The sequence below is a fragment of the Phoca vitulina genome, unplaced genomic scaffold (assembly GCF_004348235.1).
Source record: "Phoca vitulina isolate PV1807 unplaced genomic scaffold, GSC_HSeal_1.0 scaffold40, whole genome shotgun sequence".
NCBI lineage: Eukaryota > Metazoa > Chordata > Mammalia > Carnivora > Phocidae > Phoca > Phoca vitulina.
The window spans coordinates 22,082,772-22,102,909 of record NW_022589743.1 but is presented as its reverse complement, the minus strand read 5'-3'; the positions used below and the strand labels follow the sequence as shown (position 1 = coordinate 22,102,909).

The window sequence follows — 20,138 nt, the reverse complement described above, 5'->3', positions numbered from 1 at the left end:
CGGGCGGGGCGGGGCCCAGGGGTCCTGCCGCGGCCGCTACTGCTCGGTCAGCGAGAGCCGCAGGATGCGCTCCAGCTCCTCCTCCTCCTGGCGCGCGCGCCGCCGCCGCTCCTCCTGCTCCTGCGCCGACAGCTCCATGGCCAGCCGCAGCTGCTCGTCGTAGCTCCGGAACACGTGGCCGCCCGGGCGCGGGCTGGGCCGAGGGCTGGGCACCGACGCCAGGGCCGCGGGGGGCGCGGGCTGGCGCTGCGGCGTGGGCGGGGCGCTCCTGGGGGCGGGTAAGATACGTCGAGGGTTCCGGGGCGCGCCTGCCCATAAGCGGGGCCGGGAGACTGCGTGGGGGCCCCAGGACAGAGGAGGCGTCGCCACCCTCCGCTGGAGGCGATGAGTCCTGCGTCACCTCCCCGGCTCCCACCCAGTTGTGACAGATCTCTGCCCCTACAAAGCCCATCCTCGCAGCTGACGGTGGACCAGCGCGTATGGGCATCTTCTAGAACCCCAGCCCTAACATCCTGCCCGGTAAGGGTCTGAAGGCCTTGAGGCTGCTTTTGGAGTGAGGAAAGGGTGGGGGTGGAAGCCGTGTGCAAACCAGTAGGGGCCCTACGGAGGGTACCACGGTTTCCTGGGGCCACGAGGGGCCGCCCAGCCATTGGTGCCCTCACCCACTGCGACAGGGTCCTGAGGGACTCCGTGCATGTGTTATTCGGGGGAGGGGTGCTAGGTCAGGACAGGCGGGCACTGACCTGTCCTGTCGGCGAGCCTCGTAGGACATGGGGTGAGTGCCCGGTTTGCTGTTGGTTAGCGCCTCCCAGATAGTGACCTGGAGGGAGGGACGTGGCCAGTTGGCCAGGGTGGCACAGCTGGCCGCAGTCCCGTGGGGCGGCGCGACGGCGGGGACGCACCTGGTCATACTCACTGCCCGCCTCAAGCAGGCTCTGCTGGATGGCGAACTGCAGCAGGTCGTCGTCGTCGTCGCGGGCCGCCGCCTCCCGCTGGCCGCCCAGCACACTGTAGCCGCGTGGGGCCTCGAACAACGCGGGGGAGATCTCGCAGCCACGGCACGAGGCTGAGGACGCCAGGCTGGGGGTCAGGGCGTGGCCGCACGCACCCTCCGGCCTCCCGCCTGCGCAGGGAGCCGGCCGGTGCTCGGTGGGGAGGGACGTGCGGGCAGACGCGCAGATGGGGAGGGCCTCACTGGTGGAACTGGAGCTGCTGACGCTGGAGGAGTCGCTGCCTGGGGACGGGGTCTCACTGCTGGGGCTGCCGCGCACCGACGGCACCGGCTCGTCGCAGCCATTGAGGTTACCGAAGGTGATGCGAGCGTTAAGGATGTGGAAGATTGGGATTTCTGAGGATGAAGAAACAGCGGGTGCCACCACTCACCTTCTCACACCTTAGGCACCCCTAATCTTTACCTCATCTAAGCCCTACCCGCCCCAACACACACACACACACACACACACACACACACCCAGCGGCTGAGAGGAAATGGGGCTGGGGTCTCACCAATCTTGACCGGGAAACCAGGCGGCAGGCGTAGGGTAATGAAATCCCGGAGCTTGGCGAAAAGCGCATTGCTGACAGCCATGAGGTCAATGATGGGGGCCACCTGCTCACACAGGGACAGGGGATGCTCCTCACACAGCCACAGCTTGGCCTTGAACCTGCCCCCCCAGATCCCAAGGGGTGAGGGGCATAGTAGAAGCCACGGCCTCCGAGTACCCTCGGGAGACCCCGCCCAGCCCCGCCCCGCCCAGCCCTCCCCAGCACTATAGGGGGCCTCACTTCTGTGTCTTGGTGGTGAGTTCCATGGGGCGGCCCATGTCCCGGTTGCCAAGCTCAAAGTTGGGGTTGAAGTACTCTTCTGCAGTGATGGCAGTGGGGTTGGCTTGGCTCAGAGTCTGAGTGATCAGGGTCTGTACCACATGAGGGGGTGCCCGTGAGCCCTTCTCAGTCTGATGCCAGGCCAACCATTTGGGATCGTGGGCCCCAGAGCCATCCCCCCCAGCCACCGTGCAGCTGACATGGCCCTGGGCAGTGTGGAAAGTGGTTCCACACAGGCCGTGCTGGGCAGGACGCCTCCCAGGCTGCCTCCTGAGCCACATCCACACCCTTCCACACGAGGGCACCCCTGGCACACACTCACCCCATTTTGGGGGCCCCCATGCTGCTCGGCAATTCCCAGGAAGGACTGCAGAGGTGTCTTACAGCCTACAAGAAATGTGGCGTCTCAGAGGACACTGAACCCTCAGCCGTGCCAGCCCCCGAGACCTAGTGAGGAGGCTGGTTCCTGGCAGGTGGGGAGGACTGCTCAGCCACACCAAACACTCGGGCACCTGCATCTGAAGGTGACTGAGGACTCTAAGGGACAGGGACCAGGACCACTACAAGCACAGCGGGAATAAAAATAGGCCTGGGGCTCTGGAGGAACTTCCAAAAGGGTCCAGGTTGGTGACACTGGACAAGAAATATGTGCCTTTGGTGAGCAGTGCTGGGGTATGCATGTGTCTGTCTGTGTTTTCCTTCGGGCACTTCTGTCTTAATTACCTCATTTGGTTCTCCCATCTTGCTACTCTAGAGAGACTCACTGATGCCCAAGAGTCAGGTGTGGTATCAAGAGGCACAGAGGATCAGTGGCAGGCCCCTGACTTACTGCTTAGGGCCTGGTCCACTGGACGGGGACGGCCAATAAACCGCACACATGACGCTTCCGCCCCAAATCCACTGCGGACATCAGTTATCAGCTGTAGCGTTCCCTCCCATTGAGCCCGAACGTTGCCTAGAATCTTCCTAGCTGCACTCCAGGCAGTCACTCTCAATTATTAGCACTCGGCACTTGAACTGAAATGTGTTTGCGTGAATAAACTACCCGGCTTTTGCTGGGATGTCACAGGGAGCACTGATGGAGGGACTCGAGTGGGCGCTGCTCCCTCACACCTCTCCCCATCCACCTCCGCTTCATTACCTTTGACCTTGCCCTTGTGCTGTTCTGAAAGATGCTCTGTCCGCGTCCGGGTGATGAGCTCCACATTGGATGCCCCATATACCTGGGGACAGATGAGGAAAGGGCTCAAAGACAATTCCAGTACCCTACCTCCTGCCCCCAAGGGCATTATGAACACTTTCTGCAAAGGAGGGTCCACTGGGGGACAGGGGAGCTGTTCGCTCCAATCTCCCAGCCTTTGGGCAAGTAAATATATGAAGTCATTCATCCATTCTCTTATTCATTCAACAAACATTTTGTGAGGAGCCTTTATGTGCCAGGCCCTGAGGCAGACATCAGGGGTACAGCGGTGAACGAGCACAACTAGAGACAATCCCCACCCTTTTGAGGTTCACACACTAGTTGAAGAGACAAGAAAAGGGGTAGTTACAACATAGTGTGAGACCCACTCTGGTGGGGGGAGCACAGGGCTGTGGGAACCAAAAGCAGAGGCCTTAGCCCAGCCTAGCGGGCCAGGGAAGCCTTCCAGGAGGACACCCCACAGGGCCATGCTGCACGTGTTAGCTCCTGCTTTCACCGGCGCCACCCTCTGGCCCCGTGGGGGTGACAGGGGTCCCAGAGGGACCAACACAGTATCCTCAGGGGTAAAGGCCTGGCTTTGGAGTCAGGCAGCCAAGGTCTGAACCTCAGCTGGGCCACTGATAGCTGAGTGACCCCGTACGGGTCATGTGACCACTCCAAGCCCGTTTCCTCATCAGAGAACGGGCCAATACCCTCCCCCACGGTCGTGGTGAAGACTAAATGGGATACTGTGGGAAAGGCTCAATGAACATCTGTGAAACGGGAATAATAATAATAGCACCTTCCCAAAAGGGCTGCTGGGACTGAGTGCGTGCGCGCGCGCATGCGTATTCATACGTCATGCAAATAAAACACGGGGACGGTGCCCTGAACATGAATACAGTAAGTGCTCAATAAACTCTGGCGTCCGCATCAGTTGCCTCTTAGTTAGTCCCGTGCCCTCCCCGCACGCCGCGTGGCCTCGGCACCTCCAAGGCTGGGAGGGGTGGGCGCGAAGCCCCGCCCAGCCGGCTGTAGGCCAGAGCCGCGGGCTCCCGGATCAGGGGGCGGCGGCCTCACCTTGGCTTCGTACCCGTTCACCATCTCGGTCTTCTCGCTGCGCCAGCCCAGGATGCCAGTCTTGTTCCTGGGGAAGCAGAGTGGTCCAGGTGAGGGGCCCCCAGCAGGCTGGCTCGAGGCTACCAAGGCTGTGCCCACTCACCTCTCAAAGGAGATGTTCTTGGTGTCGAGCTGTGTGGTGACGACGGGCGCAGTGAGCCGGCTTAGCACCTGCTCCTCCGTGGGCTGGGCGGCCGCCAGCAGCAGGTCCCGGTCCTGCCCGGCCAGGGCCAGCGTCTCCGTGTACACCACGCGGCGGTCATGGTCAATCTCCATGACCACGGCGCTTGTATCTGCCAGCCACAGAACAGCACAGGGGTGTTTGGGGGGGCAGGCAGGGGGGTGTCCCCAGCCTTCCCACCTTGCCCCACCTCCTGCCTGCCTGACCTTGGCCCCTGAAGACGAAGCTGCGGTTCCCTCGCTGCCACGTCATGTGGTCAAAGCCCAAGAGCGTGGTATCGACCCGAAGGTTTTGCCCGCTCTTCCACACTTTGTAGGTGTCGCTGGGACAGATCTTAGACACCAAGGGCACTAGGTGGAAGGGAAGGTCAGAGGTGGCTTCAATTTGCCTGGCCCACCCAACCTGGGCCACCTCGGGGCACGGGGGTCAGGGTCAGCGGTGTGGCCGGGAAAGGAGGAGAGAACTCCCCAACTCCCCCCACGTGAATGTAAACCAGTCACTCCGACGTGAGCAACCTGAAGCCGGACACAGGCACCTCCGAGCCGCCAGCAAGTCCCTAGTAGCCACCATTTGGTTTTTTTTTTTTTTTTTTTTTTAAAGATTTTATTCATTTATTTGACAGAGAGCGACACAGCGAGAGAGGGAACAGAAGCAGGGGGAGAGGGAGAGGGAGAAGCAGGCCTCCCGCTGAGCAGGGAGCCCGATGCAGGGCTCAATCCCAGGACCCTGGGATCATGACCTGAGCCGAAGGCAGACGCTTAACGACTGAGCCACCCAGGCGCCCCATAGCCACCATTTGTTAATTCACTCACTCAATCTTTCATCCCGTCTTCCAACAAATATTTCTTAACCACCTACTGTGTACCAGGCACTATTCTAGTCACTGAGGATACAACATTGAACAAGACAGGACCCCTGCCCTCTGGGCACTTACCTTCTAGCAAGGAGTGACAAGTAACAAACAAACGAGCGGATCCTTACAAAGTGAAGGAAGTAATAATAATGGAATCCAGACAGTGTCTGAGGCAGCATGGAAAAGCTTAGCTAAGGGGGTGGCACTGAGCTGGGAACTCAACGATGAGAAGGAGCCCCGGGAAAATCACCACGCAGGGGAGCAGCAGGTGCAAAAACCCTGGGGTGGGAGGATGCCCAGAGAGCCCCCCACCCCGGCCCCCTTACCCCAGCTAGTGAACTCCCATTTCATCTCCACGTAGAAGTCCTGGGCCTGGAGAATGAGAAGGAGGGTGCCTAAGTCTATGCTAGACACAGGGCTCGAGGGCTGCGGTGGGGAGGCTGAGAGGCTGGCCCTCACCTTGCGAAGCTTCTCCAGGAGCACGGGGATGCCCGCCAACCGCTTCACCACCCGCTGGTAGTCCCGGTACCGTAGCACCAGCTGCACCAGCTCCAGGTCCCGGGTACTCACAGCCTCCTGAAGCACTGCGGGGCGGCGGGGTGGGGGGGGCAACGTCAGGGCAGAACCCTTCCCCGGGGCCCCCGTCCGCTCACCCAGGGGGAGCATTCGAAGCTGGGAGACCCTGGCTGTGGGGCAGGGGTGAGCAGGGGCGCCCACCTGTCCAGCCGCTGCGGTTCTCCCTGCCCACATCTGCACCGTGGGCTAGGAGCACGCGGGCACACTCAAGGTGTCCCAGTGTGGTGGCCAGGTGCAGGGGAGTCCGCCCGCGGGGATCCAGCTGCTCGATGTCCACCTGGAGAAGGAGGTGAAGATGTATCCCTGGTCACCTCTGAGACAGCCCATCTGAGCCCAACAGCCTCTAGGCGGGTAGGAGCCACCCGGCCGCCCTGCCTTGCCCACCTCACCAGGCAACGGGGGGGGGGGGGGAAAAGAGGCCTGCGGGACAGGGCAGGAAGCAGCTCTGAGGAAGGAAGGCCCTTCCTCCTTTCCTGTCCACCTACATCCCCTGACTGGGTTGACTCTTCCAAGGCTCCAAACTGGGCTGCCTGGGAAGAGTAAGCCTAGGGTTCAAGGGTGGTCTAGAGAGGCTGTTGGTCAAGGAGGGCACCTGAGGCAGGACCCAGCCTACAGGTCCAAGATCACACCTTCAGGAAGGGCTATCAATCTAGATCATTGACATTATCACTGAGTGAGGCTTAACAGTTGCTGTAATAGATTGACAGGAATGAAAGGATATGTTCATGGTACCATTTCAAACCCATGTCCTTTGCCTGTGGAACACTATGTATTAACTTTTTTTTTTATTTTTTTTTTACAAATCCTATTATTGTTTTGTGAATAGCATGATGATAGTATGAGATTTTTGTCGGGTGATAAAAAACATGTCTGTTAAACATAAATATTTAAATATATTTCAGGTGGCGCCTGGGTGGCTCAGTCGTTAAAGCATCTGCCTTCGGCTCAGGTCATGATCCCAGGGTCCTGGGATCGAGCCCAGCATCGGGCTTGCTGCTCAGCAGGAAGCCTGCTTCCCCTCTCACACTCCCCTTGCTTGTGTTCCCTCTCTCGCTGTCTCTCTCTCTGTCAAATAAATAAATAAAATCTTTTAAATAAATAAATAAATATATATATATATTTCAGGAGCCTAAGGCCTCTAGCTAAATACAGTGAACTGACCACATGCATGTAACTCCTCCTCTCCATCCCCAAACTTGATTAAAATGCCAGTCAAAAGGCTTCTACTGCAACCATGATGAGATAAGCTGAAATCATCCTCCCATAAACAAAGAAAACTACTGCTTCAAAATACATGAAATAATTGTTTTCAGATAGTAGGCAACAAGTAGCCCAGGACTGTGATCCCTGAAGTAAGAGAAACAAACAAGATAGGCCCTATGATGGCTTAGATTTCTACGTGGAAGAACATTCTAGACAGCAATTCAGGGAGGGGAATCTCTAGCAGAGCATGGTAGTCTTGCTGGGAGTTGAGGAGACAGAGAAAGGGGTTCAGGGAGGCTGAGCTAGCAAGAAGTTGCAGGACAGAGTTTCAGGAAGGAGTGAGCTGTGCAAAGAGCTCCAGAAATCTGCATAGGGTTCCTCCAAGTCTTTGCTGAATGAATACTAAACTTGGCCTGTGTAGAGTGAAACTCGGCAACACTAGATAGAAAAGGAGCAATAAGCTGGTAAATTATCAGCAATTCTCATGTCTCAGGGCAAGGAGACATTCAAGCTCCAACCTGCTAGAGTGGAGAGTCCTTGTTGTTTGCCCAGGGTATTCCACAGAGACCCAAGAATGGGTATGCCTTAGTAGTAGGGCTAAACTATCCTGAGAGAAAAGGCTCACCTAAATCCAATCTAATAAAGTTTAAAAGTAATCTCACAAGGATCCAACTGATTTACAAGTAACTTAGCTTAGTTGGTCAGAACAAAGCCTAACAGTCTTTAAAGGAAGACAATAAAATCCAGATGCTTAATATGATATTTGCAATATCTAATACCCAGTTACAAACTACTAGAAAAAAATTACTAGACATGCAAAGAAGTAGGAAAATATGACCCATAATTGGGAGATATTCAGAAATGATAAAGATGGGGCACCTTGGTGGCACAGTCAGCTAAGTGTCAGACTCTTGGTTTTAGCTCAGGCCATGATCTTAGGGTTGTGAGATCAAGCCCCCAGTCAGGCTCCCCGCTCAGCGTGGAATCTGCTTGAGACTCTCTCTCCCTCTCCCTCTGCCCCTCCCACCCGTGTGCTCTCTGTCTCTCAAATAAATAAACCTTGAAAAAAAGAAATGATAAAGATGGTGAATGGCTCAATGTGCTCATGAGTTTACAGAAACACATGAACACAATGTTCATGGGGAAAGAGTAAGAGATAAGTATAATATCTGAAATGAAAAATTCATTGGATTAGACACTACAGAATAAAAAAAAAAAATCAGTGAACTTGAAGATATAACAACAGAACACATAGAACAGAAATGGAGCACAGAGGAGGAAAAAGGTACTGAAAAACATTCAAAGAGCCTCAACTATCTATGAGACACTATAAGGCATTCTAACATATGTGTGATTGGAGTCCCCAAAGGATAGGATAAGAAAGTAGAAGAAATAAGAAATTTAAAGAGATAACATTATCTCTTTAAAATTTTTTTTAATTTTTTAAAATTTTTATTGTTATGTTAATCACCATACATTACATCATTAGCTTTTGATGTAGTGTTCCATGATTCATTGTTTGTGCATAACACCCAGTGCTCCATGCAGAATGTGCCCTCTTTAATACCCATCACCAGGCTAACCCATCCTCCCATCCCCCTCCCCTCTAGAACCCTCAGTTTGTTTTTCAGAGTCCATCGTCTCTCATGGTTCGCCTCCCCCTCCGATTTCCCACCCTTCATTCTTCCCCTCCTGCTATCTTCTTCTTTTTTTTTTCTTAACATATATTGCATTATTTGTTTCAGAGGTACAGTATCTCTTTAAAATTTAAATTTAGGGGCACCTGGGTGGCTCAGTTGGTTAAGCGTCTGCCTTCGGCTCAGGTCATGATCCCGGGGCGGGGGGGTCCCCGCTCAGTGGGGAGTCTGCTTCTCCCTCTGCCCCTACCCCCTGCTCATGCTCACTCGTGCTCTCTCTCTCTCTCTCTCTTGCTCATGCTCTCTCTCAAATAAAATCTTTAAAAAATTGAAATTGAAAGAGATAACATTATCTTTTTAAAATTTAAAGAGATAAATTTAAAGAGAAATTTAAATTTAAATAGATAACATTAAACATTTTTCCAAATTTGTTTTTTTTTTTAATTACTGTAGGGAGTTGAATGGTGGTGCCCCCCCCAAAATATATGTATATACCCTAACCCCCAGAACCTGTGAATGTGATCTTTTTTGGAATATGGGTGGGTTTTTTTTTTTTTTAAGATTTTATTTATTTATTTGAGAGAGAGAGAGCATATGCATGCATGTGTGTGAAGGGTGGGGTGGAAGGGCAGAGGGGGAGGGAGAGGGACAAGCAGACTCTGCACTGAGTGCAGAGCCTGATGCAGGGCTCAGTCTCATGACCCTGAAATCATGACCTGAGCAGAAACCAAGAGCTGGATGGTTAACCGACTGAGCCACCCAGGTGCCCTGAGATCAGCCTGGATTATCCAGGTGGGCCCTAAATCCAATGAGATGTCTTTATAAGACATACAAAGGAGAGATCCATGAAGAGAGAAGTTCTATGTAAAGAGGAGGCAGAGAATGAAGTTATGCAACCACAAGCCAAGAAATGCTTGGAGACACCAGAAGCTGAAAGAGGCAAGGAAGGATTCTCCCCTGGAGCCTTTGGAAGGAGTGGGGCCCTGCTGACTCCTTGAGTTTGGACTTCCAACCTCCAAAACAATGAGAGAATAAAATTTTGTTGTTTTAACCCACCCAGTCTGTGGTAATTTTTTGCACAAACTAACACAATGATAAACCCACAGAACCAAGAAATGCAACGAATCCCAAGCAAGGCAAACACCAAGAAAACTACACCAAGGCCCATCATAATCAAGTGCTGAAAACTAGTGATAAAAACAAAATCTTAGAATCCTTTTGAGAAATGAGACACACTATGAAGAACACAGGAAATAATGACTACTTCTCAAGGGAAACCATGCAAGCTAGAAAACAATAGAATGAAATGTTTAAAGTGCTGGGGGGAAAAATGTTGACCTAGAATTCTATATTCCATGAAAAATGAAGGGGAAATGAAGATTTTTGTGGACAAACAAAAAAAGCTAAGAGAATTTATCACCAGAAGACATGCAAGAAATGTTAAAGGAAGTTATTCAAGTGGAAGGAAAATGTTAACAGATGGAAACTTAGATCCGTACAAAGGAATGAAGAGTGCCCCAAAAGGAAAATTTGTGAGTAAGTATAAGAATGTCAATAAAATATTTAAAACCCACAAGAGTAAAGAGAAAAGATGTTAGCAGATGAGAAATGTTAACGCATCTTTAGAACGTGGAAAGTGGCTGAGGCATTACAACTGACTTAGGGGAGCAGAGGGTACTAGAACCCAAGCATTCACATAGGGGAACCCCAGTGAGTGTCAGGCCAGATCACCCTTGAAATGTCCAGACCATGCAGGCAGTGGGGATGGCAGAGGTGTGAGTGAGGCTCAGAGCTAAATACAGGGGAGCTGGTTAAAATTCAGAACCCCTGGCCCCCTCCCCAATCTTGAAAATCTGGGAGATGCCCCCCTTCCCCTCCATAGGATGCCAGGAATTTATTCTCTGTAGAAACTGAGCCTGAGATGCACTGGATTTGGGGACACTGGCCTGAGGATGAGGTCATGGGGCTAAAAAGTAGTGAACAGTGAAAGCTCAGTCCCTTCCCTGCCTCCACACCACTGCCCCATCCCACCCCTAGCAGGAGATTGGAGGATTCTTCTTTGGAGACACTAGAGGCACCAGAGACCTCTGGGAACAGATATTTGGGGATCCTACAATAAGCAGGCCAGCTTGCCAGCCAATCATTGCATAGTAGTACCACATCAATAAGCTCCACACCCCCATTCTCTTTTTTTTTTTTAGATTTATTTATTTTAGAGAGAGCGAGCAAGCACGAGTGGGAGGGGCAGAGGGAGAGAGAGAGAGAATCCCAAGCAGACTCCACACTGTGCGCGGAACCTGACACGGGGCTCGATCTCACGACCCCGAGATCGTGACCTGAGCTGAAACCGGGTCAGACGCTGTGCCACCTGGGTACCCCTCCACACCCCCATTCTTAAATATGCTCCAACAGCCAAGGGTGACTGGACATTTGAGGAAAGCCACCAACATGAAAGATACCAAAACATGCAAACAGATGCTAAAAACCCAGAGGAAACACTGTCAATGCAGGAAACAGGAGAAAACTTTCTGGAGGGAAAACGGTAATTGACATCCTCAGAAATATATGAAAAGATAACTGAATTCATGAGACAAAATGGGACATCCCGACTCCTGCAACTTCTCATCTTTCCCTCGCCTTCTTCACTCCAGCCATTCCTGGACAGCTGCACCTGCCCCAATTCTCCCCTCGTAGGAGACACTACCTCAGTTCACCCCCCTTTTTGGTAAAAATAAACAAACAAACAAAACTTTTGTAACTGTCTTTCTCTCTTCCTTCTCTCTCACCTTCCGTATCTAATCCATCAGCATAGACGCGATCTCATGGGCTCTACCTTCAAAACAGATCCAGACTCTTCTCAGTTTTCATCACCTTGAGGCTACCATGCTGGTGGCAGCCACCCTATCTCTCACCCGGTGGCCCTGTGGTCTCTTCACTCCTCTCTTGGCTTCTTAGGTCTGTTCTCCCCATGACCCATCGCAGCATCCATCATCCTGTGAAATGTTCCGCAGATCCTGACACCCTTTAGTTCAAAACACTCCCAAGGCTTCCCATCCTGTTTAGAATAGAATCCAACAGCCCTGGACATCTCCTTGAACTCATGTGCTCTCCCACCTCTCCTCCAAACTCTACTCTGCTCGACACCCTAGGTGGCCTCGGCATTTTCTCCCTCACTCCGTGCAGGTGGCCGCTCAAATGTCACCTCCTCAGAAAGGCCTGCCCTTACAACCCGTCTCACATGACACTTGCTATGTATTTATCTGTCGCCACTGATCCTGCTTTAGTTCTCTTCCCACGTTAGATTGCTTGTTCATTTTTTCATTGTCTCCCTCACCGAGACTGTAAGCCCCACAGAGGGAGGGTCCCTGTGTGTTTTGTTCAATGCTACATCCCCAGCCCCTAGACAGGCCTGGCACAGAGCCGGTGCTTCATAAATATTTGTTCAACAAATGCAGAAGTGACTATATTTAAGGGATATGGGGAGGGGAAGGCAATAACAGGTAAAACTGACAAACCAATAAATGGTCGTAGACGTATATTGTTTATAATTATGGAGGTAAATAACAGAACAGCCTAGAGTTCAAGGTGGCCGCCTCCAGGGAATGAGAGAGGTGGGGAGGGCTGGGGTGAGGACTACTGCCTTTTCATGACAAGCCTCTAACAACAGCTGAATATGTTTTAAAACATGAGAATGAACTCCATTGTCACAAACAAAACATTTTAAATAATTTAAGCAATTTACATAATTTTTATAACCCTCTGTTGGCATTTCTTCATTGTTTATTTTTAATTTTTTAAGGAGGCTCCATGCCCAACGTGGGGCTTGAACTCATGACCCTGAGATGAGGGGTCACAAGCTCTACCAGTGGAGCCAGCCAGGCACCCTCATTTCTTCATTTTTAAATATATTAGGAACCTCAGGAAAAACAAAAACAACAAAGCGTGCCTGGCCCGCGGAGCCCTGTGAGCTGTGACTTAGAGATCTGAGCGCCCCCCACCCCGCACTCCTCTACACCAGCTCCCCACAGAGGAGGGAGAGCACTATTTAGTCTTTCCCTATTATGGGATGGGCGAGCCCCTGGGCGGCCGACCACCGAGGTGGGCCCTGAGTCCTGGGGTGGGACGGAGGGCCCACAGCTCCTGAGCTGGGAAGTCAGGAGTCTTCCCAGGGAGCTGCAGCTGAGCCATCTCGGGGCCCGCCAGCCCTGCCCGGACCCGCTACTGCTGCTAACAAGGCCCCAGGGAGCGGGCAGGGCACCCCACCCAGATGCTGCCTGCCTCCCTTCCCCCTCAGGTGCCTCACCTCCAGGCCCCCCGAGAGAGGCTGGCATGCTCCCTCCCTCCACTCCTCAGGGGCTCTGCCCGCGGTCCCCAGGGCCCTGCTGTTTGCCGGGGCCCATGTGGGCCCCCCCGCATACACCCAGCCGACCCCCAGAGAAGCTCCCCCAACCCGCCCAAAGCAGGGCCTGCAGTGGAAGTGGCATCTTGCCCCGGGCCCAGGTGGGCAAATTCATTCATTTCTTCAGCAAAGGCCTGCAGCTCTTTCACTGCTGGAATGAAAAAGGTTCCCATGAAACCTAACACCTGGCCCTCCCCACCAGGAGAATGAAATTCTACACCCCAGCAGGCGTCCGCTGGACAAAAGCGGGGGTCTACTGAGCTTAGGGGCTGGGGCTCCCCGGGCAGAGGGACGCCCTGCTTCTACCCAGGCCCACACCTAGACGCACACACACGTGGAACAGGTGCCACAGGAATCCCCAGTCCTACTCCTTCGGCCTCCACGCGCTCTCCTGGGTGTACAGCACCCGCGTGCTCAGACGCCCTCTGGATCTGCAGGAGCCTACTGATGCGTAACACGCGCATTTGTGGCCAGTGAACTCGCACACTGCGTACCCCTTGAGCCCACAGGCACTAGCAGGTATTTTTCAAACTGGTTTAGCATTAGCAGAATCCTTTTGTTAGATGAAATCTTACAAGGACACACCAAATGTATACAGCTGGAGAAGAAAGGTGAAGGGCCCAGAGCATACAGCCTGGCGTGCTTAGCCTTGATCTCCTTTCCCTGCTCTTTTGCCTCCCCCAGCCCCAAGGAGGACCACCAGAGGCTGGGGTGGCCACTGCTTCCCAGCCTTCCCACCAGGTAGGCCTGAGCTCACTCAAGGGTCAGGCAGGCCGGATGCTTCCTCAAGCTGAGCTGGGAGGCTGCGGGTGGCACCTACTGACTCTCCTCCCACGCAGCCCCCCTCCATCCTGCCCCACGCAGCCCCTCCCCTGTTTCCCAGACACATTGATGTTGGGTTTCTGGGGTTTGTGGGTCCCTCTCTTGAGCTTCCCAACTCGTCAGCTGTGGGACTGCCTACTTGAGGGGGAGAGGGGGTCACAGGTGCTCTGGGACACACCAGGTACCCCGGGTGGGGTAGCCTCTGCCTGAGGATCTAGGGCCCCCACAATCCCATCTTGCCTGTTTCTAGGTCAGGAGAATGAACTGAGGAAATCAGGGAGGAGGACCATGATGGAGGCAGCCCCAGGAAGAAAGAAAATGATTCCTTAGGAACACAGTCTGGCCCCCTCCAGAGTGCCTGTTGCCAAGGGAAGAACCCCGCTCCCCTCAGCCCTCCCACAGGGAGCTCTGCAGCCTAACCTCCACCTCCTGTCCCCCAGGGAACACCAGGGACTTGTGACTCAAGAACACAGCCAGCTGAGCCAACCTCACGGCCTTGTCAGCCAAGGGGAAACTGGCACATCCACTGGCCTACAGCCCCCTGCCCCCTCCCGGTCTGGCGGGCGTGTGTGTGACAGGAAGCAGGGCGCCCAGCAACCACCATCCTGCTGGGTGCCAACTAGGGGTGGTCATGGACCCTTCCCTTCACCAAAACACCTGGTGAGCACCTCCCATCTCCCCACCGCTCCCTGCTTCCAGCCCCGAAGAAGCGCTATAGGGGTGAGGGCACTGAGCAAAGCCATCGAATCTGCTCTGAAGCCTGCCATGCCCTCCCCCTCCCCAGCCTACCAGCATGGCCAAGCCTGCCCATGGGAGGGCCTCTGCAGGGCTTTCTTGGAGCGCAGAAGAGGCAGCCAGGGAAACCCAGCTGCTGCGTGCTTGAGGAGAGCTTGGATGTGTTCTGGGACAGTGGGTGCTAGGGGCACCAGAGGTCAGGGAACCCCTGCTGGGATGTCTAGGGTCTACAGGGTTTCATTATGATGTTAGGTGGCTGCCCCCAGGCCCATCCCCGGCAGGAAAGGGCTGGGTAGGGCACCTTCGGCTCTCCCTGGGGGCGCCATGCCCTAAGGACTGAATAGTGCACATTTTGGATGCAAGGGCCATTCTGGGTCAGTCCTAGAGCGGAGATACATCCAGGAGCCTCTCTCACCCGGACTGATTGGCATTCCCCCTCTTGGCACCCCTGGAGCGAAGGAGAGGACTGGCCTGACTCCTTTGTGGCTGAACAAGGGTTAACTTCAACCAGTGCCCTATATTCCTCCCTCCCCCCTCCATCCTGGATCAGGGCAGACGGTGTCCCTTTCAAGGAAACACTAACACACCAGGGAAGTGGGAGGGATGGGAGGGTGAAGATAGGGCTGAACCTGGTGCCTAGTTTCTGTGGCAGCCCGAGGGGAAAGAGAAACACATTCAGCAGCCCCAAAGCACCGCCACATGCAGCGGGTTCCCGGGCTCCCCACCCCAATCTCACTCCAGCAAGATGGCTGACTTGAGTACTATCAGTCAGAGAGGCCTATGTGAGAGTCTTTTCTTCCAGGGCATTTTGCCTCTCTCCAATGTCAGCAAGAAAAGAACCAGCCACCCCTCAGACAAGGGAGTGCAAGTAAGACCTTCTGGAGATTCAGCCACTCGCCTTCTGCCTAACAGTCCTTGGACCAATCATCAATCACCCCATCAGGAAGTTCCTCTCGGATCAGATTTAAATCCCTCCAGCTGTAACCTGTGTCAGAAGCCTGTCTTCTTTTGCCCTCAGGGGAGGAAAACAGAAAAGAGTCAGAAGAGACTGGATTGTCCGAGCGCCCAGCACATCATACTGTATTTCCCCGTTCACGCTCACATCACCAGAACAGGGTCTCCTTGAGAGCCAGGGATGTGCCTGGTTTGTTCATCTTTGTCCCCCAGGACCTACCACTCAGGCCTCGCTTCCTTCGTCAGGGCTCGATGGTTGCAAACCACTTCCTTTACAATGGATAAACAGAAGCATGGTCTGAGGAGCAACTTGGAGTGCCGTTGTTTGAGCAGAGGTGGAATGCAAGTGGACACCCCAACCAGCCCAGAGGCTTGGAGGCTCAGGTCACCCCAACATTTCCTAGGACTGCTCTGCCAGTGGATGCTTTGCTGCTCTGAGGGCTCAGTAGTGGACTTCCGACACGCTCTCTGACCCTCACCTTGCTCTCCACCTCGCTCAGCCTTTGGGAAGCAAACAGCTCCTCAAACTGAACTTCCTGTGACTCAGGAAGTGGCCCTCAAAAGGCATATTCCCCAAGGGGACAACTCCTGGACGAACCACTCCCATGCCCCCAGGGTCCCAGATCTGGGCCAAGTCTGCAGGCCTCAGACTGAGGCAAAGCAGGGCAGGCTGGGCCCAGCTCTGGCCCCTGCTCCCCCAGCCTGGAGGGTGAGTTGTCCACACCCCAAATGCCCATCTGCGGCCTGTGGCACAGTTGGGAGCTACCTGTGAACTGTGCCTGCCTTGGTCCGGAAGAATGACCAGGAGACCCCATCCCTTACCCAGGCCTCTGGGAGGCCACCGCCCAGCCAAAGCTGGCTGACCCACCATTCTCCCTGACTGGCAGGAACCAGGGAGCCCGCTCTGTGTGCAGAACCTCAAATCCTTCCTGTGCCCAGTGGCCCCCTAGCTTCCTCCGCGCCTGGAAGCCAGGCCCCAGCACCAGAGGGCAGGAGAGCTCCTTTCAGCACCTGGACAAGGCCCTCCAGGGCTTCCCCGGGGGAAGGGGGTGTCTCTCTCCACTCCCCATTCCAGAGCCGGCGCCGGGCTCTGGGGGATCCAGGGGCTCTGCCCAATCTGAGCAAACAGATGTAGCGCTCACCCGTGAGGGTAGAGGGCACTGGGTGGGGCTGGGATGCCTGGGAGTGTCACAGCCGATTCTCTGATCCTTGACCTGTGACCCCCCTCCCGACGCAGGCCTTGCCCACCTCCGCACACTCACGCGGGAGGTGTCGCTGCTCGGCTGCTCCGCGGACTCTCCCACCACATGGAGCGCGGACCCGAGCCGCCAGCCCCTCCCCGCAGCCCTCCGCCTCGGCCGAGGAGGGGCACCGTGTCCCCGACCCCAACCTGGGAGGGTCCGGAACACGTGTGGGCCGTCCGTCCGAGCCGGAGGGGAGCGGGCGGGGGCCGCTCCCATCACCCTCTCCCGGTCAACAAGCACAAAAGCCGCGGCTGCGAACAAAGAAGCGCTGCAAACTCGCCGGGGAGGCGGGACAGCCCGCGCCGCGCCCCCTCCCCACACCCGGCGGGCGTGCCCGGCCGTGGGGTCCCCGCTGCGCCCCGACGGCGCTCGTACCTGGCCGGCGCGGACCTCTTTCTCCAGCTCGCGGTGGCGGTTGTGCCACACGAGGTAGTGCAGCGGGTACTTGCCCTCGGGCCCCTTCCTGGCGGAGGCGTTGGCCGGGATCATCGCCCGCTCCTCATGCCAGGGCCGCGGCGCCCGGCCGGGGAGGGGGGACGGCGCCGGAGCCGGGGCCCGGGGCCGCGGGGCGGGGGGCCGGCGCTGCCTGCTCGCAGGGCTGCGGCTCGGGCATGTGCGAGCGGCGCCGGCGGGCGGGGGTGGCGCGCCCGGCGCTGTGCGGGCGGCGCGGGCCGCGGGCGTCCTCGCGAGGCGGTGGCGGGCGGCGCGGAGAGGCCCCCACCCGCCCGGGGAGGGAGCGGGCGCTCGGCGCCGCGGCGCGGACTCGCGCCTCACCTCCCACACCCCCGCACACAAAGACGCCGCTCGGCGGAGGGAGCAGGCGCCCGCAGCGGGCGCGGGGGCGCACGGGGCGCGAACCCCGGGGACGCCGCCGCAGGGACGCGCGCCCGCCGCCCCCGGCTCCCCGCAGCTGCATTGCCCGGCCCTCAGCCCGAGCGGCCGGCGAGAGATGCGGGGATGCGGGGGAGAGAGGAGGGGGACCCGGGTGCCCGGGGCAGAGCTTGTGGTAGCTCGGCCCCGTGGCATCATGGGGCATGTAGTCCGCCTCGTGGAACTGCGGGTGGCGGGGGGCCGGAGAGAATCCCTCACTGTCCCCCTCGCTCCCATGAGCGGGTGGGGAGGGAGCCAGGGCTGGCGGGAACGGAGACCGTGTCCTGACGCCGGGTGGGCAGGGGCGCACCCCCACCCACGGGCGTTTTGCCTTTTTGGGGGGAGGGAAGGGGCTACAGGCCTTGCTCAAGCCTTAGAGGGCGCGGGAAGCTGTGGCCTTCAGGACTGAGTTTGGGTCCCAGTGGAACGTGAGAAGGGATCCAGATTCCAAGGAGAGTGACTGATGGGGGGGACTCCTGAGAAAGGTGCGGGACATTAGTACCAGAGGTCGTTGGAGCAACCAGGGATCTGGCACGTGGAACTATTATGTAGGAGTCGTCCCTGCCCTCTTAGCAAATTAAATTCCACCTTCCACACTTGACATTCAAAGGGAATGACCACTGAGGCTGGAAGGGCAGTCCTCCCCCCCCCCCATTTGCTGTCCTCCGCAAGGACCAGAGTGGGGCTGGGCAGAGTAAGCAGCAGGTGGCAGCTTCCCACCTCCACTCGGTGTGGTCCCCTCAGGAGAGGAAGTGACTGATTCCGAGACTGTGTCCTTCCTGAATAACCCCAGGGCAGAGAGGTCCTTCCAGAAGGGGCCCAGCAGACGCTGTGGTAAAAAGTGTAATTGACCTCTGGGGCTGCCTATTGCAAGGGCTGGAGGGACCTAGAAGCGTGGCCCAGTCCCTGGAGGGAGGAGGGATTGGGATCTTAAACCAGAGTTCGAATTCCTCCTTACTAACCGCTTGACCATAAGCAAATTGCTTAAATTTTCTGCTTTCTCAGACCACTCACCTCTAAATGAGACTCTAAATACTACCTACTGGGGTGAGCTAAGGATAGTAACTGCCCTGGGAAACGGCACATCCCGACCGCAACCCAGGCGGACTGAGACAGGTGGTGGGACCAGGCCCAGTGCCTTCTCGAGCCCACCCTAGAACAGGACAGGAATTAGGGATTCCATACCAGCCCTACTTAGAACAATCCAAAAAGTGTTTGTGTGGGAGGTGCTAGCAAAAGCTTGCAAACTCTCCGCGCCTCTCTCAGGTTTCTTTGTGTGGTCTTCTCTCCTTCCTCCTCCACACCCTGCGGTGCCAGGCCCAGGCGGGAAAGGATAAGGGAGGAGTGGACTGCCTCGCCCCTTTCTCCAGCCAGGGAGGAGCCGGCTGGCGTCTCCCGCAACCCGGGACCGCTGCCCACCTCTACCACGAGGGGTCAGCAGAGTGTTGTGGCTGCAGCCGGAGTTGGGGAGGGGGCTGGAGCGGGGGAGGGACAACTAGGAGTGGCCGGGAGAATGCCTGTACATTTCCTCATTAAATTGTTTTTAGAACCTGGTCTGCGATTTCTCTTTTACCGTCCCGCTTCCTGAGGTGGCGACATCTCCAAAGGGAAATCCTGAAGTCCTTTTATCCCTAGTCCCAGGCCCAGAAGCTCTGCCGTGGCGGGGCCGGGGGCTTCCGGAACAAAGTTTGGAGAGTGTGGCTCTTCGCCTGGGCCACTCCCAGGGAGTCCCCGGGCCAGCCGGGAGGGGGAGCTGGCGGGCGGGAGGGGGCAACAGGGTGAATCAGACTCCTGAAAAGTGTTGAAGCTCTGGGAGAGGGGGAGCTCAGCCTGGATTGGGGGACCTAGACCCTTAGCAGCCGGGCCTCTTTGCCACGCGGCCCTAGACCAAACCCAGGTCGCTTTTCCTCCGGTCTGCGCGCTCCAGCTGCCACGTGCTCGAGACGCGCCCACACAGCGGAGAAACAAAGACAGCCAAGCGATGGGGTTGCCAGTAGACGCCTCGACATTTAATAAATGAAATTCCATAGCTGGGGGTCGATCGGGGGCGAACCGGCGGCCACCGCTCGTGGGCTGTGCGCCAGTAAGAGCGGCCAGGCCGCTCCTGTTCGTCGCCCAGCCTGGGGCCACCAAGCCCACGGACTGACTCCTTGGTGCGGGTGCAGCACCGTGCGGCAGGTGGTGCTCCCGCCGCCGCCGCCGCCCCCCACCCCCACCGCGAGGTATCTTTGCTCGCAGAAGCCCCGCCAGCTGAGCCGCTGGCGGTGGGGGGAGGGGAGGCCTGCAAAAAGATTTCTCTTAAAGGTGCGATTATAAATATACCCCGTGGATCGCGATTTCAAACAAACTTGTCAATCTGGGCTGCAGCAAAAGGCGATGGAGGCAGCTTTGCTTGTATTTCGGGTGGTGTGACTCATGAGCATTACTTGTCTCCCCCAGGGAAGCAGCCTGCCCACCCACAAGTCACTGCTGCTCTGGCACCGCTGGGATAAAATCGACCAACTCCCAAACCCCTGCCCAAGGACTCCCCTCCTTCCCCCC

At 56.3% G+C, this 20,138-nt stretch overlaps 1 protein-coding gene across 1 annotated transcript; it reads right to left on the bottom strand.

The window, feature by feature from the left end:
• Positions 1 to 3: 3 nt before the first annotated feature.
• Positions 4 to 17,277, bottom strand: ANKRD13B (ankyrin repeat domain 13B). The gene is made up of 15 exons (XM_032428701.1): positions 17,103 to 17,277; positions 5,875 to 6,010; positions 5,617 to 5,741; positions 5,484 to 5,529; positions 4,511 to 4,654; positions 4,227 to 4,416; positions 4,085 to 4,151; positions 2,966 to 3,047; positions 2,147 to 2,211; positions 1,786 to 1,916; positions 1,507 to 1,664; positions 1,196 to 1,348; positions 903 to 1,066; positions 744 to 820; positions 4 to 268 (listed from the first exon to the last, which is right to left on the bottom strand). Exons 1-15 carry the CDS (start codon positions 17,214 to 17,216, stop codon positions 37 to 39), a joined length of 1,884 nt encoding a protein of 627 aa, XP_032284592.1. The 5' UTR covers positions 17,217 to 17,277; the 3' UTR covers positions 4 to 36.
• Positions 17,278 to 20,138: the final 2,861 nt, after the last annotated feature.